This window comes from Onychostoma macrolepis, chromosome 16 (genome assembly GCF_012432095.1).
Source record: "Onychostoma macrolepis isolate SWU-2019 chromosome 16, ASM1243209v1, whole genome shotgun sequence".
NCBI lineage: Eukaryota > Metazoa > Chordata > Actinopteri > Cypriniformes > Cyprinidae > Onychostoma > Onychostoma macrolepis.
This window is the reverse complement of record NC_081170.1, coordinates 19,311,187-19,331,301: the sequence shown is the minus strand read 5'-3', so window position 1 is coordinate 19,331,301 and position 20,115 is coordinate 19,311,187. Positions and strand designations below refer to the sequence as shown.

Below are 20,115 nucleotides of genomic sequence, written 5' to 3'. Positions count from 1 at the left end.
CCATATTTCTAAACTGCATAGGAACCCTTACTGTTTTAATTAGAATATATTTAAATATTTGTTTATCGGATCACGAAAGGTCCCCAAAATGGGACTCAAACTCGCGTTCCCTGAAGCATAACCGCACTACATCTCAAAGCACTGCCTATACAAGGGTATCGGCTCCGACTGTAATAAGATATTTAAATAAACGTTATAATCATTAAAAAATATATTTTAGTTAAACATGGCATATTTGTTCAATGATAACTATGAAAAAAAAAAAAAAAGGCTGTAAAAACTTACTTTTTTAAAATGTTTTATTAATTCAATGCGTAAAACCATAGACATAACGGTCTTATCAAGTATAACTGTACGAAGTTCCGGTTCAAGCGCTGCCTACTTCCGGTTCTATCCGAATACAGATACAGACACGAAATAATTTTGTGATTGTTACAGATACAAATACTGGCTTCGCTGCACACCCCTAAGGCCCATTGTGACTGAGTCATAATGTGTGTCTGGGCTAAAATGGTACTGTTGGACTGAGACTTTTTTAGCTCTAGTCATAATATAGGCTAATGCAATTCTCCATTTTGGGATTCAAACCCTGCTTATGCAGTTATTTAGAGGCACCGCTATCCAGTCAGACACGTCTTTTCACGCAACCTCGTCTCTCCACACTCCTCTGTGCCCAGTGTGCAAGAGCGCTTGCAGTGAGGAGTCCTGAAACCACTGGCATCCTAAATTCATGAGACAGCACGAGTGTGCTTTTAAAAAATCCTCAGGAATCAAAACCACTTTCACCCCCCCTGCCCCTCCCTCTGTGAACCTCTTAGGACACACACACTCATTCTGCAAAAAGAAAAGAAGCCTTTCAGTTATTTCATCATCTGATGTTTCTGCCTCAAATGATAAAGCATCTGCATGTGTTAGAAAGACTCGGTAGGCATCTCATTTCAACTTGAGGACAAAAATAGGACATTTTCTTTATGATCTTGTTTGTAAAATTGACAATTTGATGTTATCCCAAATTTATCTGTCCCTCCAGGATTCATGACAGTGAACCCATATTAAAGAAAATGTATTTAAAAATAGAGCTGGATTTGATTTTAGAATTCTATGTGAATATGTTGCACAAGCTCTCAATTGAATTCTGATTGGTTTCGGATTCATTTGGGTATATTGCAGTTATAATGTCTATTTTATTTACATCTGTAAGAAATCATTTTCTGCTGATGCTGTAAATAATACAGGTCAGTGTTTCAAACTGATGACTCAAACTATTCATTGTGTTTATAAGAGTCATTCATTTCGAACCAGACCTCACTGGTCGTGTTGCATGTTTTTGATTCACTAAAAAGAATTGATTCATGATCACGCTGTAAATCAGACTACACCGGTTGCGTAGTATGTTTGTTCTACGTAAAATGAAAGGCAGTGTGGAACATGAGAATGAAATGAAGACAAATTTAATTTTTGGGTGAACTAATCCGCTAAATTAGGACCGTTTCTATCAAGTTCATGACTAACCAAAGCTGAGTGAATATGGAGCCTGCAAACCAGACAGAGTAGCTACAGCATCCCAAAAAACCTTCAGGGTTGTGATGTTAATCATAAAACGAACTGGATGGCATTCTGTCTAGAGGGGCTGAACACTCATCATGTCCTATTCCTTTTTATGCCATTTGGCTTCTATTTTAAAGAGGGCAGATCTGTGGTCATTTTCCCTATGAGTAGACATGACCTACTACAGCAATCTGGCAACCCTCAACATTCGCACATCAAACTGGCAACCACATACCACTATTCAGACCAACTGGCTACTGACCCCTGGAGGGTCGCTGATCTCCCAGCATGCAATGGGACAGGGAGGTAAACTCAGCCAGCATGGGATGTGATAACATGTGTCTCCCCGAATCAGGTTTTGTCTGCTTTTCCTAGATGCATAAAATAAGGAACAATTTCACCACAAGATCACATGGCACTTTTAGAAAGGGATGGTAAACCACAGCAAGAGCAAAACCCCGCTTTCTCATTCCTCGCTGTCACTTTTGTTTCACTTTTCACCATCTTGTCGCAGCCACAATGGTCGGTTGGCTTTCCATCACCAGGCGCAAGACTAAAATATGAGGTCCAATTAACTGGACATATCAACTCCATGAATCTCTAATACCGTAAAAGCATTCTGAGATCTGACATCTGCTGAACTACTGAGAGCAGAGCGAGAGAAAGAAAGTGACAAGAATAGAGCCAGGCAGTCAGAAAAGAAACGCTCGAAAGAGCCTAGTCCTCTAAGTGCTTCAAGGACCAGTTGAGATTCATTTTAGCTCCACTTTCGAATGAATAGAAAGAGAAAAAGCCATTCTGAAAATAACCCCGACCACAAAAGTTACTTATATTATATTTGACCCGTCACTCACAATTCAGACTTCATTGTGTGCCGTGGATATCGCACAAAGCTTTGCGGGAAACCTCTAGTGTCCGTATTAGTGCAGGTTGATGTTAATTACAAGGTCAGACATTGATTTCAGCAGACTGCATTCCCAGAGCCGCATGTCAAACACAGACCTGCGACAAGTGTTAAAAGCTTTGGTTCCCCCATCCACAAATCCCCAAACACTCATCCAACCTTATCTTTACAAGAAGCCAGAATGAGACATCCAAAATCACTGTCGGCTCCCTTCACCCGCATATTCAGAGGAAAACTACCTCATGTACACCCTTAAAAATAAAGGCTCTTTATTGGCATATGGTTCCATGAAGAACATCCATGAAACCTTTCCATTGCACAAAAAGTGTTCTTCACACTAACAAATAAATGGTTATTTTAGGAACTGTTCACTCAAACTTTGGGCAACCAAAAATGGTTATTCTATGCAAAAAACACCCTTTTTCAACCTTTGTTTTAAAGAGTGTACCGACTGATAAACTTGCATAAGATTTCTCGCAGGAATGAAATGTTTTTAAATCAATGTTCTTTCCACAGTCTACCAGTTCTGTCTACTGCTACACCTCCTCCCACGTTCTTTCACCGGCTCAGACGCTAATAAACAGCGTGGCCTCGAGGTCAGAGCGAGGAGGGGCGGGGGGAAGATTTGAATACACCAATGACAATCATCTCTCAAACAAAAGCAAGTGGATAAGGAAGGCAATGGACGCAGAAAGAGAGGAAGGGAGGGAAGTAAACGGGAGAAGATGGAAGAATGGAGGCTGAAAAGCTTCAGTTTCAGTGCGACTTTTGTTTACATGCTTCCTGGTATGTGGAACTGGCGGACAATGGAGACAGTCTCACCCGTTTACTCAACATTTCTTCACTGTTTAACCCACTTGAGCCAGCACTGTCGCAATCGCTGCGTGTGCTTGTTAGTGTGCGTCTGTAACTGCTGTGCTCACACAGTTTAGAATAAGGTCAGCTTAGCCTCCGCCTCTATCATCGGAGCAGCCTAACATTTTCAAACCCCCTCCTCCTCCTCCTAAACACACACACACACACACCACTTGATGCATTCAGCCAGAGACGCCGCTACAGTAGCCCCCCTAACCCCGGCTTTCAATGAAAACACAGCGTCACCGTGGCAACGGGTTCAAGCATTTTTTGACCTGTGTTCACTAGGAGGGTATTATAACACAATCAGTAGTTTCTATTGTGCAGATCTCTGCTCCCTGAAGCCTACATTTTGGTCTGGAACTAGAAAGATGAACTGGTGCAAGTTTAACAGTCATAAAACTAGCTTAAACCTGCTTCCTGTCTATATAGCTCTTAATTTCAAAAGCAACAATGAGGTTATTAAAATAGTCTTTTATTTTAGCGTGCTTGAAGTTGGTCTGATTGTATTTAATAGGCATGCAATGAAAATGAGTCTGCAGAGGCCACTGAGGCAAGCATACAAAATGCTTTGACCCTTAAAATATTTCGCAACTGCTGCGTATAAAGGCAAAAGCTCCCAGGACACTGAACTAAACGGATTCGAAGGGAAGGGGGAAAAAAGAAAACACAAGGCCTGTTTATACTGTTTGCTTAAGCGAGGCAATCATGACCCCTTCTTCCGCGGCTCTGTTCATAAATAAAAGAAATCCTTTGTTTCGTTATTCTAGTTTTCCTCCTGAAGTGCAGTCGATGTACTGTGAAATTGGCGCAGGCAGAAGAGGTCCAGACCATGAATAAGTTAAAGGAATGAATTGTTTTTTTTAAGTTACGACAAAGAAATGCATCCTATGATGTCACAAACCTTCGACACATCATATCCTCCTAATGCATAATGTCATACAAATAAAGTGGTGGCCAAAATTATTAAAACACTAGTATTTTCACCAGCTAGAAATGGTTTTAGGTCAGTTAATTCTATCTTTTGCTGTAGTGTGTCAGTAGGAAATATCAGTTTACATTTCCAAACATTAATTTTGCCATTAATTGTAATAATCCAGTTTGATTTTTGTATGACAACAGAGATCCACACAGATCTGATCAGATCATCATCCAGTCTGTCTGGAATGACAAGAAGAAACAAAACAAACTGAAACTTTTGAGACGTCTTGGACGTTTTGAGCATCTTGGAGACGTTGCCACAGTTCTTCTGGATTTATTCTGTCTCAGTTTGTTCTGTTTCTTCATGTCATTCCAGACAGACTGATGATGATCAGGTCAGATCTCTGTGTGGAGCACTGGCTGTTGTCAGACAAAAATCTCACTGGATTATTACAATTAATGGCAAAATTAATGTTTGAAAATGTAAGCTGATATTTCCTACTGACACACTACAGCAAAAGATAGAAATAACTGACTTAAAACCATTACTTAAAATACTAGTGTTCTAATAATTTTGGCCACCACTATATACACACACACACACATAATTTATTTTTTATTCATACATTATTTAGCCTATATATAATAAAACAATACATAACCTAATATAATATAAACTTATAAAATCAGCTGAAAAACATTTGACTTATTTAAATTAAATATTACTTAAATATTTTTAGCGGTTTAGGCAACTTGCAATTAACCAGTGATAAGTTCTATTGTAGCATTGACATTCTTTAATTAAAATTCTAATATCTTTTACAGAGTGTGCGCTCGGTTGACACTCAAGCTGAGTTTTTCATGACATTCACACCAGCCCAGCTCGCTCGCTGTCAGGTGTAGTGCACCTGCGAACCGTGACATGGTCCCTGAATAATTAAACGGCAAAGACAATGAAGAGCCCCTGAATCCACGATCAACAGAAGCTGCACGAGGCGTGCAGTGAAATATGACGAAACGATAAGCAGTGACGTCAGCCTATGTCTCGAAATTAATGTTTGACTGTCTGTCAAATTAATTATATTATTAAAATTAAACAAAATGACGCTCTGAAAGAGTGATTTTAATCTTTAAAAGAAAACTGTAAAATAATACTAAGTTGAAAACCCACGTTTAAAAATAGTAAGAAACACCCTGTTGCGTGATAGATTTACATTCATTTGTGCCCCTTCAGCTGGAAATAATGGGATATGATGTGTGAAGGGAAGAAAAGACGCCAAGGACGTGAGGAACCGAGAGAAATGTGGTACGAGGAAGACAGAGCACTGAAGGACGACTGGATAATGTCCGGAGTTTCGCAAACAAAACACACCTGTCAACACGTAAGAGGGGAAAAAAGCACTAGCAAGACCACACCTAGGGAAACATGGCGCTTATCGAAACCAAACTCACACAATCTCCAGGGAAAAGAAACGAGATACATGATCAAACAGGCAAAGTTATTTCCGCCCGTACTATGAGACACTGGGCTGGTTAATAAAATTATTTTAAGATGAATATTTATAGTCAGAGAAGCGCGCGCACGATTAAGTTACACTGAAGGATCATGAGACCGAGTTGCGCAAACGCTTTGATTAAGGTTATCTATTAAAATGAAAGTAAAAGTGAACAGTGTATTTTATAACCGGCAACAATTAGTGATTCCTTTTACTATTTAAACATGATATGATATGTCTTACCTTGAATAATTAGGAGAATGAGTGCGCTTAACAGTCCTGACATGTTCATCGGAGAGAAGGGTGGACGGTCCACCTTTAATAATTTGTCGGTTTTCCGCTTGTTTAAACTCAGTCAGCTCAGAGTCCCAAAAAATAAACCAAGATAGTTAGATGGAGATTTTTAAAAAATGCTACGTGGTTCCTCTGGTTTCCTTTAACGGACGAGCGCAAAAACTTAATGTTAAAGTGCGTGGCTGTATTCAGCGCGTTCCTTTGAGGTTGGTTTACAATCTAGTGTTAAAATTCCCTTTTGACTTGTATTGATTGCTCAAGTCCTCCGAAACTGTGACGCGGCGTCCGGCGACCAGGTAAAAACGTCCTACAGGTGAATAAATATCCGGTGAGTGAGTTGTAGGTTTCGCGGACGCCGGAGTCTCATCAAACCTGTCGCGCAGGGATCGCTCTGTTGAAACTCGAGCAGACGCGCCGCTCATTGGACGAAAGCGTGTGATGTCATGCTACGTCACGATGAATTTAAAGTCACCTAAAATCCAGAAAACGCCTGGTACTTTCCAACTTTAACGAGGTTTTAACCGTTGTGCTATTTTTAAATTCAAGGCAACTAAACGATCATTTAATCCATTCGAGACGACTTGTGTCACAATAATGTGTAATAGTGTAACGCAATGTAGCTAATATATTTCTAATCTGTTCAAGTAGGCTATTATGCTGTCCGTTGTGAATATAGCCTAAGATAGTTTCTCGTGGCTTCCCGTTTCAATATAACAATCAAACTAAGCACTTTGATGAGTTTAGTTTCATAAATGAGTTTATAGTTTCTTGCTTGATTTGTTTTCCCTTTCGTATTTTTGGTTTCGTTTCCAGTTGAACGCAGATTAATTCATTACGAGGTTCGTGGAGTTACCGGTAACGCAAAGGAACGAGTAATAAGTGCCAAAAATATATTTTGGCCAAGTTTTGTTTCAAGTTGTCCGAGTTGTAGTAAACTGGTACAAGTAGCTCTAGCTCTCCCCCTGCTGGTAACATATAACTAAAACATCACGGACAGCTGTGATCATCTGTGAAACAAGCGCAAATATTTCCAGTTCTACATCTCCGAAAAAGCTTTTGTTCAGAAGTTATGCTGAATTTAGTTTTTCCTCAGATAGAAGGCAACACAGAGACCAGATCTGTATGTTTGAGTGAGATCGTTTTGTCTGCTGAAACAGGTCTGTGCTATATAGGCAGAATGCTGGATTGTACCTCACTAGTAGGCTATCTGTCACTTCCACCACCCCATTAAATCATAACCGAATCGTCTCTCTCTCTCTTTACTCATTCTTTCTTTCTGACTGTTTGCTCGAGGCCAATGACACGTATGGTACTATGACTCTCATTAGCTGCTTTGCCCTAGTTTGCTCTCTCTGAAGTTTCTCTTCCCCTGCTCATTTACCCCGTCCATCCTTTCTCCATTTCAGTTTTCTTCAGTTTTATCTCTTTTTTTGGAGACCCTCTTTCATTCTTTAGCTCAGAGGTGATTAGGAGCTGAGCTGGTAATGGGACTTGGAGGTGCTGATAAGTCTGTTAGCTTTAATTAAAGACATTTACGAGGATGTAAAGACATTTAGCCAGAAGCTGAAGACCATTTCTGATTACATCTCTAAATCCTTTTTCTTATGCTCTCTCTCTCTCTTTTTCTCTGTCTTTACACAAGCAATTCCCACAGTCGACTGGACGTCTGCTCTGTCCAGTTTTATGGATGACCAACTTTTCGTATGATTTAGAGTTCAGAAATGAGCTTATTTGGTGTTATTTGTACTTATATGTTCCTTGTTAAAGCCAGAAACATAACTATGTGACTGCAGATAAAAGCATCAGCTTATCTCATTATGATTATATATGTGTTCTGTTTTATCGGCCTCCATGCTTGTAAACTTGCTTCCGTTTTTTGTATGTGTTTTGACATTTGTTGTGTTTATCAGCTTCTGTCAGATGCTGCTCTCAGCTCTTAATGTCGGGCCCTTTTCCTGTCTTGTTCTTGTGGTCAAATGCAAGAAAAGAAGACATATTCTTGCACTTTAACTAGCTAACTATTAAGAATATGTTGCATCCTAGCAGCACCATGGGAAAATATTTTCATGCTTTCATACTTATTTGTTTTGGTTCATGTTTCCTCATCTCTCCTCTCATGGCAGGTATGAAAATCTATATATGTGTGTGTGTGTATTATAATTATTATAATTTTTATTATCATTATTATATTTTAAACCAATCTTTTATCTAATATATACATAGATATTTACATAATGTGTTTGTTTTCACCCACCTTTGGAATATTTCTTCACTTTAGGTTGCCTGAAATAAAGTTGAACTTGAAACTTGAAAAGTTCAATTTCCAAGTATAACTAATTTTATAATATACCGAAAAATCAAACATACATTAATGACTAGAAGCACTTAAGGGGGATTCTGTGTTATCTAAATGAACCACTGAGACACTAAATTGCATTGGGCTTATATTCATTGGCTGATTAACATAGATATCTGCAGCTTACACACTACAGGGGTTCTCAAACTGGGATCTAGAGACCCCCAGGGGGCTGAAAGGGGGTTTAAGAGGGTCTACAAAAAATTGAGAGAAAAAAGATTTTACAAAATGTATGTAAAAAGACAGACTTAATACAAAGTAATTTTTTATTCATTTTTAAACATTTTGCTTTCACTTCAGTACAGCATGATACTTGCTGAAAATTTACTCACCTTCATGCCATCCAAGATGTAAATGAGTTTGTTTCTTTATCAGGTACAGATCTGTAGAAATGTAGCATTACATCACTTGCTCACCAATGGATCGTCTACAGTGAATGGGTGCCGTCAGAATGAGAGTCCAAACAGCTGATTAAAAACATTGCAATATTCCTTAAATAATCCACATGTCTCCAGTCCATCAATTATTGTCTTGTGAAGTAAAAGGCTGCACGTTTGTAATTAACAAATATGTCATTAAAGTTTTTTAACTTTAAACCATTGCTTCTAGCCAAAATACAAATATGTAATAATGCTTCCTCCAATGAAAAAGTCCATCCCTGCTTTCATCTCACATCAAAATCCACTGACATATTTGTTTAGAACGGTTTTTGAGTTCCAATGGTATAAAATTAAAAACGTCTTGATGCATTTATATATTACAAACATGCAGCTTGTGGGTCATTGTGATGTTTTTATAAGCTGTTTGGACTCTCTTTCTGGCAGTACCCATTTACTGTACAGGGTCCATTGGTGAGCAGTGTTATGTGTAAGATGTTTGGTTGGTTCTACATGCTTAAGCGCTGTTGCAGATTTTATTCTGTTGCTGCTTTATTAAATAACAGAAGTTGTTTAAAATATTGTGGCTTGTCATCAGTTTGAGCCAAATGTACTTTTCATTTATCTGAAATCTCAAATTTCATGGATTCAGAGGCCGCCAGAATTATGCAATTACCATGTTTTTGGGGTGTAATGGAAAAGTAATGTAGTGTACTAGTAGTGTAATAAGTATATTACTTTTGAATGGAGTAACATTTTTTGAGTAACTAACCCAACACAGTTGGTGAGCAAGTGAAATCATTCCAAATCTCGCCAAATCTGGATATCTTGTATGGTGTGAGGGTGAGTACATTTTCAGCAAATTTGAATGTTTGGGTGCTATGATATGTTTTATTTATCTAAATGTAATGCATTTTCAGTAACAGAGTCTGTGTGACTTCTCTGGTCTATATAGGTGATGAATGGAATGATGTGGTCATGGTACGTGAGGACACATCTGTCACACTGTCCTGCTTTGATTCACCACCCACATCTTCTGTACTGGTTACCTGGAAGATGATGTCAGCCAGGGAGGATCGCTGGTCATATTTGTTATCAGCCAACTGCATCGATGGACAAACAGATGGACGCAGCAGCAGAGTGTTTGGAGGCAGAACATTTGGGATCTCTGCAGATGCCTCACTGATCTTCATGGCCGCAGCAGCTGCGCAAGGACGCTACTCCTGTGTGATAGAGAAGGACGACAAGAAGCTACAGGAGAGGACTGTTCTTCTCGCCCTGATTAAATGTAGACCATACAACTGCACCATAACGCGTTCTTCTTGTCTCAATGTCTGATATCTCCAAGTATTCTCTCCTTCTCTTTTGCAGTATCTGTCACTCCCACGCCCCCTGTCACAGTGGACAGTACTGTGAGACTGGCAGCTCAGGTGTCTCCCTCCTCCGTAGCCGCCTGGGGAACGTGGGTGTCTCCCTCGGGTGAACAGCTACACACTGAAATCTCCCATGGCACAGGCAGTCTGCTCAGCAAGCTGCCTCGTGTCACCAGTAAAGACAACGGAGTCTATACCTGCAGAATCCGTGTCCATGGTAACAGTGGCACGTCTATCTCGGAGCACCGGGTGAACGTGACAGTGAACGGTGAGATTTGGAGATATTTTTTGAAAACATGCCAGTCAGATAAGTTTCTTAGTCAATGTTATCTTTTAAAAGATTTGAAATGTAGCAGATTTTTTTTCTTCTAGCAAAAAACAAAGTTTATACTTATTTTGTTGTATTTAGAAATAGAAGCTCTACAGGGCGCTATAATTAAACACACTAATGATAAAAATAGCTACTAAGTTTTAATAATCATTTTAATTCTTTGAGAATAAATCCACACCACAGCTATAACAATAACGAGACAGGAGTGATATTTTTGGAATCTCTATCGGAATTTTTTTTTTTACAGTTGATGAACGATCAGAATCCAGCCTGATTTAAAGAGCTTGAGCATTTAAAGCAGCAGAGGACATAACTGCAGTATGTGCTTATAATAAACATAACCTAAAAATAGTTGACGTATTACCAATCTTGGTGTGACCAGGCCTTGAGGCTTGAATTGTGTCAGGTGTTGATTCACTAAAAATGTCATTTTTATACAGTTAGTACTAGTAGATGATGAGAAGTGGTGAGAAGAAAAGAGTCATTTGAATCATTCACTCAACCGATTTGATCAAATAACTGATTCATGGAATGAAACAAAGACAGGCTGCATCCAAATATGCATACACTGTTGATTGCTTTTCAACGGCTAAAAATCACTTGTTTTCACCGCAATGCTTAAAAACATGTGCAAATGATACGTTTTCGTGACCACATAGCATAGCAATGTCACATGAGCGTGTAACTGCGATAGAGACAATAGTCAAAAATGTATACCAGTTAATCGTGTCTATATCGTAGGCAAAAAATCAGTACATGAAAAGACTGGTGCAGTCCAAATTCACAGGATTCATAAAGCAGTAAACGAAGAAAATTGGGATGACTTACTATTTCCAGTGAGATTTTGAAGTGTGCATCCAGTTTACTATCCCATAATGCGACGGAAGAGGCTTTGTTAATGGCAGTGAAGCAATGCAATTAACACTGGTAGGTCACATGACAATGACATCATGATGAATGTAGTACTGTATATCTGGATTACATTTATACTACACAGATTCAAACTAGAACATAATTTTTTAACTTTCACACAGTAATTACTTATTTAAAAGAAGTACCTGCACAAAGAGTTGCAATTTCACACGCAGCCGTAGTCTTTGTGAGTCATTGAATCATTCACTTAACCAGTTCATTCCAAAACACTGACTAATTCATGATTACACCACTACAGGGTGTTGCTCACATAAGCAGTGGTTGATTCTGTTTTGACTTTGTTTGGAAAAACAAAACGGAGTGCCAGCCTTGTTGCCAGAGGCTATTTACACTAACTCCGCCCACCAATGTGAATGGGGTAGTCAACACTATAAAAGACGCTTGATAAGCATCACTGTCAGTGGCATAGATGGTTAAGCACATGCTTTTTGACACAATCGACCCGAGTTCGAGCCCGCCGAACGTTTTTTCTCCCTTTTCAAATCTCATATCACAAGGCATTTATTTTCAATAAAAATGAAGGAAATAATCAAAAAGTTGATAATAAAGTATGGGGTAGGGTTAGGGTAGGTGCAGGGAGGGCTTTATTGTCCCAATAAGGTGGCATCCATTTAATAATTTGAATTAAAATTACAATTTACACTCACGCTATTATTGCATATTGTTTTATAATGTACAATACTGAGGAGCAGATAATTGCCAATATTTGCAATAAGTAGTATAAACAGAAGAAAATCCTGCTATTTTAACAGAGTAAATAGAATCTATTGCTACTTGCACTTAGTGTAAATAGACTCCATCGCTATTTGCACTTATTTTAAATAGCATCTATCGCTAAAAAAAAAGTGCTATTTTCACTTTGTGTAAATAACATCTATCACTATTTGCACTTAGTGTAAATAACATCTATCGCTATTTGCACTTAGTGTAAATAACATCTATCACTATTTGCACTTAGTGTAAATAACATCTATCGCTATTTACACTTGCTGCCAAAACAAAAATAGGCAGTAACTATATTATTGTGTCAATATTGAGAGACCTTATTTGCCTTCCATCACTGCTTTACTGTGTTCGTGTTGTTTTTGCTTGAATGTATTTCTGATCCAGCCGAGTGGGCGTGGCAGTAAGTGTACTCGAGAGAAAGCGCTCATTTTAGTGTGTGCATAGCAAATATTTGTGCAAATGTCTTTTGATTTATCCGGTTTCTTTTTATAATATTTGCATTATTATTTGTATTTTACTTAATTAGACTCTTTTTTCTAAATCTCATGTATGAATCAAAGTAAGCCAAGAGTTTATTTTATAGAAATGGTATGTTCCAAATTGGGAGAGCGGGTGTTTGTGTACCTCCTTGTGGCTGCTCGGGTCGTTATCAAAGTGTAAATGTACATTTTTTTATTAACATTTAATTCAAACAATGTTACAGATCTGAGACTACATTCATAAAAAAATAGAGAATATCTCAGCCTTATTATAAACAACGCCTAACTTTCTGTCTTTTCTCTTTCAGTGAAAGCTGTGTTTTCTTTCACAGATGTGACACATGGTAATAGGCTCTTTTGTTACTGGAATACTATTGTGTATAAAATGGGACCTTCCTTATGTGCCATTTACCCAGCAGCCTATACTCTAGTCAATGAAACCTAAACATTTACCATCAGGCTCTTTTAACTCACTAAATACAGATTTTTTTGAATGCTTGAATGATATTGAATAATAACACAACAATTAAATAAACTTGATCAATTTGTACTATTTTCCCCAAAACAAACATGGTTTGTTCTTCCCAAATGTTGTGTCAGCAAATGGTTAATCAGGGTTATTAAATCTGAGAGGAGAATGTTTCTGAAGAGCTTTCACTGAGCTTAATAACATAATCCCCATTTTCATGCCTGTCTCGTTTCTGATATCTCCCCATATGACTTTGCTCTGGGACTCATAATGTTCTATTCGCTTGACTGTGTGAAGAACAAAGAGGCTAAAATGACTAGCAGCACAGTGGATTACTATGTGGACGGGATCAATCCAAATTGACAATATTGTTCTTGTATCACAGTCCATTTTTCACTTGATTGGCTTCTTCAGTTTCTTTTTACGCTCTTTTGCCTTGCGCTTTTTGTTTCGCACTTTCTCTTGTGCTGAATGAATCTCTTGTCTCCCCTATAAGTCACTTTACCTTTCTCCACTACCCTGTGTCCTCTACAGGAGTCCCAAGGTCTTTGGCAGCCCTCTCTCGTTCACTGGTCACTTTAACATGTCCTCCTGTCCTTGCTGACTATGTGCTACTCTACTGGGAGTATCCTGATTTAAGAAGAATGGAGCTCATATTCCAGTTTGACCGCTGGAGGCGGAGCTACACCAACCAGACCAAACCCCACCTACATTTGAAAGACCCCGCCTCCCTGGCTGCTGCTGGGAACTTCTCCTTCCTGTTAAGTCCAGCCGTGAAGGATGGAGGACTCTACTTGTGCGAGGTCTTCCTGGATGACAAGGCTTTCAGTCAAGCCAACAGACTGAGTGTTTTACATGGTAATATTTCTTGTGTACATCTAAGTCACAACAACTTTTTGACATGACATATATAATGGTTTCTGGTGTGTGAATACCAGTTTATCTCAATCTTCTGTCTGATATTTTATGTAATTTAGGAATCTCTATTAAATAATTTATCTGTCTGTATATTTAAATGATAATTAAATAATTAATTCATTTAAATCTATAATAATATATTAAAGTTGGCACGTTACAGAAATTGCAAATATCTTTTCTTCCTAATTGTGATGTGTATCTGAGTGAAACAAAACATGAAGACCAGTCGTTTGCTAATTATGATTAAAGATTACGAGGACACATTAATTTAAAAAAAATTCTGCACAAATAAATCCTTCATGCTAAATCTCTAAATATAATTTAAAAAACACAATTCTGTTGTAATTTACCTTCATCAAACCTGTTTTGATTGTTTAAAAACATGAAATTCTATTAAAAATGGTACATGCAACTCTATATTCCTGTAGTCTTATGATGCCAGTGATTCTTTGAGTGATGAACCAAAGTACATCTAAATTGCTATTTGTGTTTTGTTGTTATTTGAGTCAGTGTGTTCATTCAGAATCATTCAAATTTGTGACCAAATCATTCGGACTATAGTTTTCTTGACTGGATCACAGATTAATTAAAACTACTGAAAGAGGGTGTGACAATAATAACAAGTTTTATTCTTCTGTCAACTTTTCCTTTCAAAACATTTCACATTTTGCGACCATGATTAAACATTATCATTATCAGAGAGTGCACATCAGAACACTCGTTCACTGACTCTTAATGATCCATGTTCTTGCATCATTGCTCTTGGATTCATTTTATAATTGCACAGGCGGTTCTATCAATCACAGTAGTTCAGCATGCAAGAGTCAATCAGTCAGTGTCTTGACTTTCATCTTTCTCTCCCGTTCTTAATCTGATCTCCCCCTGTTCTTTCTTTAATCTCTTTTCCCCTTACGTCCTCCCCGCTCTCCTTTTTCTCACTCAATTCTTTTACTTTTGTCTCTTCTTTCTATATATATCTCTCTCCCCTCCTTCTCTCTAACGTAATGTTTTTTAGAAGGCCTCATTACAGATCTCATTATGTGTAATTACACCTGCCCGTTGCCGCTGACAATTCTGTGGGTTGTGGCATTACTGTGGAAACCACCGAGCTCAATTAGCTCAGGATTGATACTGCTTTGAGTTTGAGGAGACACTGTACATCAGTCACAGTCAAGCTCAGCTGACCGGCTACACCCGGCTGTTTAATGAATATATATCATTTTAACCCTTCGCGTTCGTTTCTCCTTTCTCATCATCTGTTTGTCGGTTTCCCTCTCAGGATACACCAAGTCATCCCGCACCGCTCTGGATCTGAGTTGTATGTACTCAGAACGATCTCAGGTTAAAGCTGTAAAGTGGTCGTATGTTCAGGATCCCAGACGCTTTCTGCAGTCAGCTGCTGTTTTGGGCCGGATCACAACCTCTGTAGTGCTCCCTGTGACCCCTGAGACGGCGGGACAGTATGCCTGCACTCTGTATCTGAAAAATGGAAAATCAGTGCAATATATGTACACCGTCACAATGGCCAGTATAGGTGAGATAAAGTGTATGCTATTCTTCTCTCTCTCTCTCTCTCTCTCTCTCTCTCTCTCTCTCTGTCTGACACTTTTTTTTTTTTGCTTCTTGCTATTTATTTCTTGGTGTAAATTCTTTAAGTCAAGGTGTCAACACTCACATTTAAAAACCAGAAAATGGTGAGACTGCAGGTGAATATTTATTCCAAGGAGTTATTTTTGTTCTGTGTGTTAGACCTTCTGTGTTTCATTGAATTTAATGAACCTGTGTTAGTGGAATCATGTAAGTCACCGGAAAAGGTCACATACCATACTGTAGCACAATCATGTGCGAGTCCCTTGACCAATCAATTTCATGAAACCCAACTCCATCATAATGGATTATTTAAAACATGGCTAGTGAGTCTCTGGAGCAGCAGGGTGCAGAAAATAGACCTTCTGCAGAATTCTGCTGTTGACATTGATTTAAAGGGATAGTTCACACAAAAATAAAAATTCTGTCATCATTTACTCATCCTCATGTTGTTTCGAACCTGTGTGAATTTCTTTCTTTTATGGAACATGAAAGGAGAAATTTTCAACAATGTACTGGTAGCTCAGAACTAGAGGTGTATTTTTAAAAAGCATTTTTAAAGGGTTAGTTCACCCAAAAATGAAAATTAACCCATGTTTTATTCACCCTCAAAGGTGTATATGACTTTCTTCTTTCAGATGAATCCAGTCGGAGTTATATTAAAAATGATCCTTGCTCTTCCGAGCTTTAGAATGGGAGTAGGTGGGAGTTTTTTTCAACAGTCCAAAAGTAGTCGGTGGGTGAATAAAGGCCTTTGTAAGAAAAATATCCATATTTAAATCGTTATAGGTTATGGTTATAAACCATTCTAACGCTAGAAGAGCACGAATAAATTTTAATATAACTCCGATTGGATTCGTCTGAAAGAAGAAAGTCATGCACCTAGGATGCTTTGAGGGTGAGTAAAAATTTAGAAAATTTCGGCTAATTTTCATTTTTGGGTGAACTAACCCTTTAAAAGTATTTTTAGAATGCTGTGTCATGTGTGAGACACTGCAAAAGATATGACACGAGTGCACATCCATCGAATGCATGTTTACATAGAAAACAATGGAAAAACAACACAGTGGAATGGAAAAGAACATGAGATGCTGGGTGCTGGAAAAACACAAGAAAAGGCCTAGAGATGCTGTTTTTAAGAGCTGAACTTTAAACTTGAGTGCTGCATTTTTAGAATGCCATGTGATACGTGAGACACACTTCTCATGTGCTACATGAGACACAATAGTAATAGTCAGACATGTCTAGTGCAAGTTTACATAAAAAACTATGGAAAAGTGGAAAGCAAAAAATAAAAAATAAAAAAACATATTTTGTGTGAACAGCCCTAAGAGTGGGCCATAAAAGACTTCTGAAGTCTGAAGTCATATGATATCTTTGCCTGAGGAAAAGACTGAAATTTAAGCCCTAGATCTGCTTAGTGAATTAGCAATGTCGACTTGTGAATAAATCTTTACAATCAATCCACTAAACTGCTTCCACAAAACCAATTCAAATGATTTATTCACAAATTGGTGATATTTTCAGTAAATTTAAGAAAAAAATGTAATTTCTAGGTTCAGATGCAAAAAAAAAAAAATGAAATTCACAAATATTTAAAACATTATTACTATTATTTCTTTTTTTTTCCTGGAGTTTAAATCATGATTAGAGGACAGCAGTGTCATCAAACATACAACATGCAGATAACAGTGAGACTGAGAGCGGATAAGAACAGCACCAGTCATTGTTTGCATGAACGATGTCACCTCACCATATGCAAAACATATTTTGTTCATTTCTCTTCCTCATCCTCCATATCTCTTCATCTTTCCAATACATGCATTCAGGGATATTTAAATACTCATTACATCAGATCTACTGTTGGTATCATTTGTTTCTTCTGCTTCCGCTGTGTTTGCATCTAAAGTTACATACAGTATGCCCTGTCCCACTATTTTATTTTATTCTATTGCTTGATTGATTGATTTATATTTGAAATATTTTATTAATGAATACATTTCTAACTGTTCCTGTCTATTCAACTCTTGTTGCAGATCCAACATTTTCTCCAGGGCCTGCACTGCCACCTGCAGGTGAGTGCCGATACACACACACACACACACACACACACACACACACACACACTACTGCACACTCCTGATGGGTAACCTAACTTAGCGTTTCTTTTTCTGTCTTTCTCACACTCCCCCCAGCAGGAGATGTTTCAGCATCCTCTTATGTTTCCACCTTCTCATTCCTCCTACTTCTGATCCCCCTGATTGCTGTAGCTGTTGGGGTGTTGCTATGGAGACAGGGCTATTGCGTCACCCGCCGAAGTAAGGCCCTGCATTTGTCTTTCCCCCCCTGAGTCTGTCCATCAAAGATCTGAAGGCTGTCAGTTCACCCTGGCAGATGTTGATGGACAGAAGCCCTCATGTGTCTGTGTTCACGTAGGTGTCGAGCAATCGCTATCTCACCACTCCGGAGAGGTGGAGAACATCTATGAAAATCCTGATGATCTAAGACAGGTGATTGAAATGCACAGCACCTCCTTCTCTCCCTCTACTCTGCTGTTTCTCCTTCTCCCCCTGCTGTATTATTAAATCTATTTTTACTACACCTTCTTTCTTTCATTCTCTCTCTCTCTTGTCTTTCTTTCTCAATGTATATCTATCTCTGCTCTATTATTAAATCTATTTCTTTCTCTCTCTTTCTCTCCCTCTCTTCTCCCAGCAGACACCTCCCCAAGGCGCAGTCTACATGGTGAGTTATTATAGTCCTTCTCAGGCAGAGCAATGAGTAATTGTGTGTGTATGTGTGTGTCTTCCAAAAACCAGGTCCCAACATTTTACAAACTGTTTGACAGTGTGTGTGTGTGTGTGTGTGTGTGTGTTTCCTCCCAGTTCTGTCACGCCTGCATTAGTGATATTAGCAGATGAACCAAATCAAACCTCTGCCAAACTATAAATCTGAGACGTCTCCGCCCTTCTCATCCTTGTCCCTGTTTGTCTCTCTCTCTAGGATCTCAAGCCAACGGGGGAAATGGATGTATATAAAGAATTAGATAGGTGAGATATGATTGGTTCTGGGTCAGGTGGGGGACATGGCAGGCGCGTTATGTGCTCTTTGTGCATTAATCATCCTGATAATATGTTCCTTCTCTGTGTGTGTTTCATTTCAGATACAACCAGTGCTGTGGTTGAGTTTATTAAACATTTACAGTGAAACTGTATTTGAAATAAAACTTAATATGTATATGTGACTTGTGTCTTAACTTATGACACTTAACTGTTCTTGTTACTAGTATGGCACTGCTTCAAAGACTGTCAGAGGTTTCAAAAACGTTTTCTAAATTTGTCTTTTCTTACTTTTTTCGTGTCTTTTTCAATAGCAGTTTTTTTTATAATGTCAATAATAGTACACTGTAAGAAGAAAATATGTGAGGGAAAAAAGGGTACTATGCAGATAAAATAAGGATATTTTCAGTTAAGTTTATAGACCTTTTTTAACCCCAAAACACAAATAAATACATTGCATAATTCAAAATATGTGGAAAACACCTGTGGAAAAATGTCTGTAAATTTGCCATTTTATGTATTATAAACATATTGTGCCTTGTAAAGTTACATTAAACTCATATAGCAATCGATAACTGGTCCAGACTCAGTACTGAAATACTTATCCACAACACGATTATGAAAATTAAATATTTCATAAAATATTTATGTAAAAAAATTGAATTATTATTTATTATAAATATTTATTTTAAAATACCATTTGTTTATAATAAAATATTTATTCAGTGTAAAAAAATAAGTACACCAATATACATAAAATAAATATATCATGACGTTTCAGAAAAAAATAAAAATAAATAAATAATTGATTGATAAAAATAAAAAAATATGACGTGAGCAAATAAATAAAACTTAATGCGTTATTTATGATCACATTTCATGTATTAAATCGCTTTATCTTTTATGATGCATTTATTTATTTATTATAAAATAATATTTGTATTTACATATTTACATATAAGGACATTTTTTTTAAGCAAATAAAAATACATGAGACACGTGAGCAAATAATTGAGCCCTGTTTATGATAAGGCTCAATTACAACATTTTATGATGTATTTATTTTATTATGGTGCATTTATGTATTTATTTGAGTAACTGTGTCTTGTAATTGTTATATTCCTTCGTAAAACGCACGGAACACAGAAGCCGCGGCTGTGACGTGTTGTATTTTCGCCTTCGCTGCTGTAGTAGAGGCTACTTCTGATCCTCGCAGGCCGCCGTAGTTCCTGACCGAGGTGAGAATGGCCGGATGGATGTGGCTCCGGTGCCTTTTCGGGCCCAATCTACAGCGGATCCACCGCTCACCGGACCAGACACGTACTGACGGCAGACCGCCCCGCAGGGTACGACTCTAATTTCCCCTTTAGACTGAGCCGTAGCCTTGAAACGCTGCCGAGATCAGCCTCGCAAGAACCTGCGGAAGTGCATTGTTGTGCTATTGGCGGAGTCTCAAATCCTAGTGAGCTGCCTTTCTAGACAGCATTTG

At 38.1% G+C, this 20,115-nt stretch overlaps 3 protein-coding genes across 10 annotated transcripts in view; 2 read left to right on the top strand and 1 right to left on the bottom strand.

The window, feature by feature from the left end:
• The window catches only part of si:ch73-22o12.1 (nectin-2), a 69,711-nt gene extending 63,181 nt beyond the window's left edge, over positions 1-6,530 (bottom strand). The window contains exon 1 of one of the 2 annotated variants that reach the window (XM_058747059.1): positions 5,968-6,530. In XM_058747059.1, coding sequence (XP_058603042.1) covers positions 5,968-6,016 — 49 coding nt within the window. In that variant the 5' untranslated portion in view covers positions 6,017-6,530. The remainder of the gene's footprint in view (positions 1-5,967) is intronic. The other variant, XM_058747061.1, reaches the window with a different exon arrangement.
• On the top strand, positions 5,508-19,588 carry g6fl (g6f-like). 7 transcript variants are annotated; one of them, XM_058747057.1, is made up of 12 exons: positions 5,508-5,610; positions 9,707-10,039; positions 10,123-10,392; positions 12,902-12,937; positions 13,597-13,920; positions 15,260-15,514; positions 17,604-17,642; positions 17,763-17,885; positions 18,004-18,077; positions 18,283-18,312; positions 18,571-18,617; positions 18,731-19,588. In XM_058747057.1, the coding sequence occupies exons 2-12, from the start codon at positions 9,730-9,732 to the stop codon at positions 18,750-18,752; spliced, it is 1,530 nt and encodes a 509-aa protein (XP_058603040.1). In that variant the 5' UTR covers positions 5,508-5,610; positions 9,707-9,729; the 3' UTR covers positions 18,753-19,588. The 7 variants fall into 7 exon arrangements, with proteins under 7 accessions (XP_058603040.1, XP_058603037.1, XP_058603036.1 ...); XM_058747054.1 differs by lacking the exon at positions 5,508-5,610 and adding an exon at positions 6,859-8,141 and having other exon boundaries at positions 17,766-17,885; positions 18,286-18,312; XM_058747053.1 differs by lacking the exon at positions 5,508-5,610 and adding an exon at positions 6,859-8,141 and having other exon boundaries at positions 17,766-17,885.
• Positions 19,589-19,700: 112 nt separating this feature from the next.
• Positions 19,701-20,115, top strand: part of abhd16a (abhydrolase domain containing 16A, phospholipase) — an 11,953-nt gene continuing 11,538 nt past the window's right edge. Inside the window, exon 1 of the mRNA XM_058747058.1 lies at positions 19,701-19,972. Coding sequence (XP_058603041.1) covers positions 19,871-19,972 — 102 coding nt within the window. The 5' untranslated portion in view covers positions 19,701-19,870. The remainder of the gene's footprint in view (positions 19,973-20,115) is intronic.

What these genes read in the sequence shown, in the direction of transcription:
- g6fl (XM_058747051.1), top strand. Translation starts at nt 8,048, where the DNA reads ATGTTGCATCCTAGCAGCACCATGGGAAAATATTTTCATGCTTTCATA. An exon ending in CTATTGCGTCACCCGCCGAA is followed by an intron (nt 17,886 to 18,003) that starts GTAAGGCCCTGC and finishes GTGTTCACGTAG; the next exon opens with GTGTCGAGCAATCGCTATCT. An exon ending in CCCAAGGCGCAGTCTACATG is followed by an intron (nt 18,313 to 18,570) that starts GTGAGTTATTAT and finishes CTCTCTCTCTAG; the next exon opens with GATCTCAAGCCAACGGGGGA.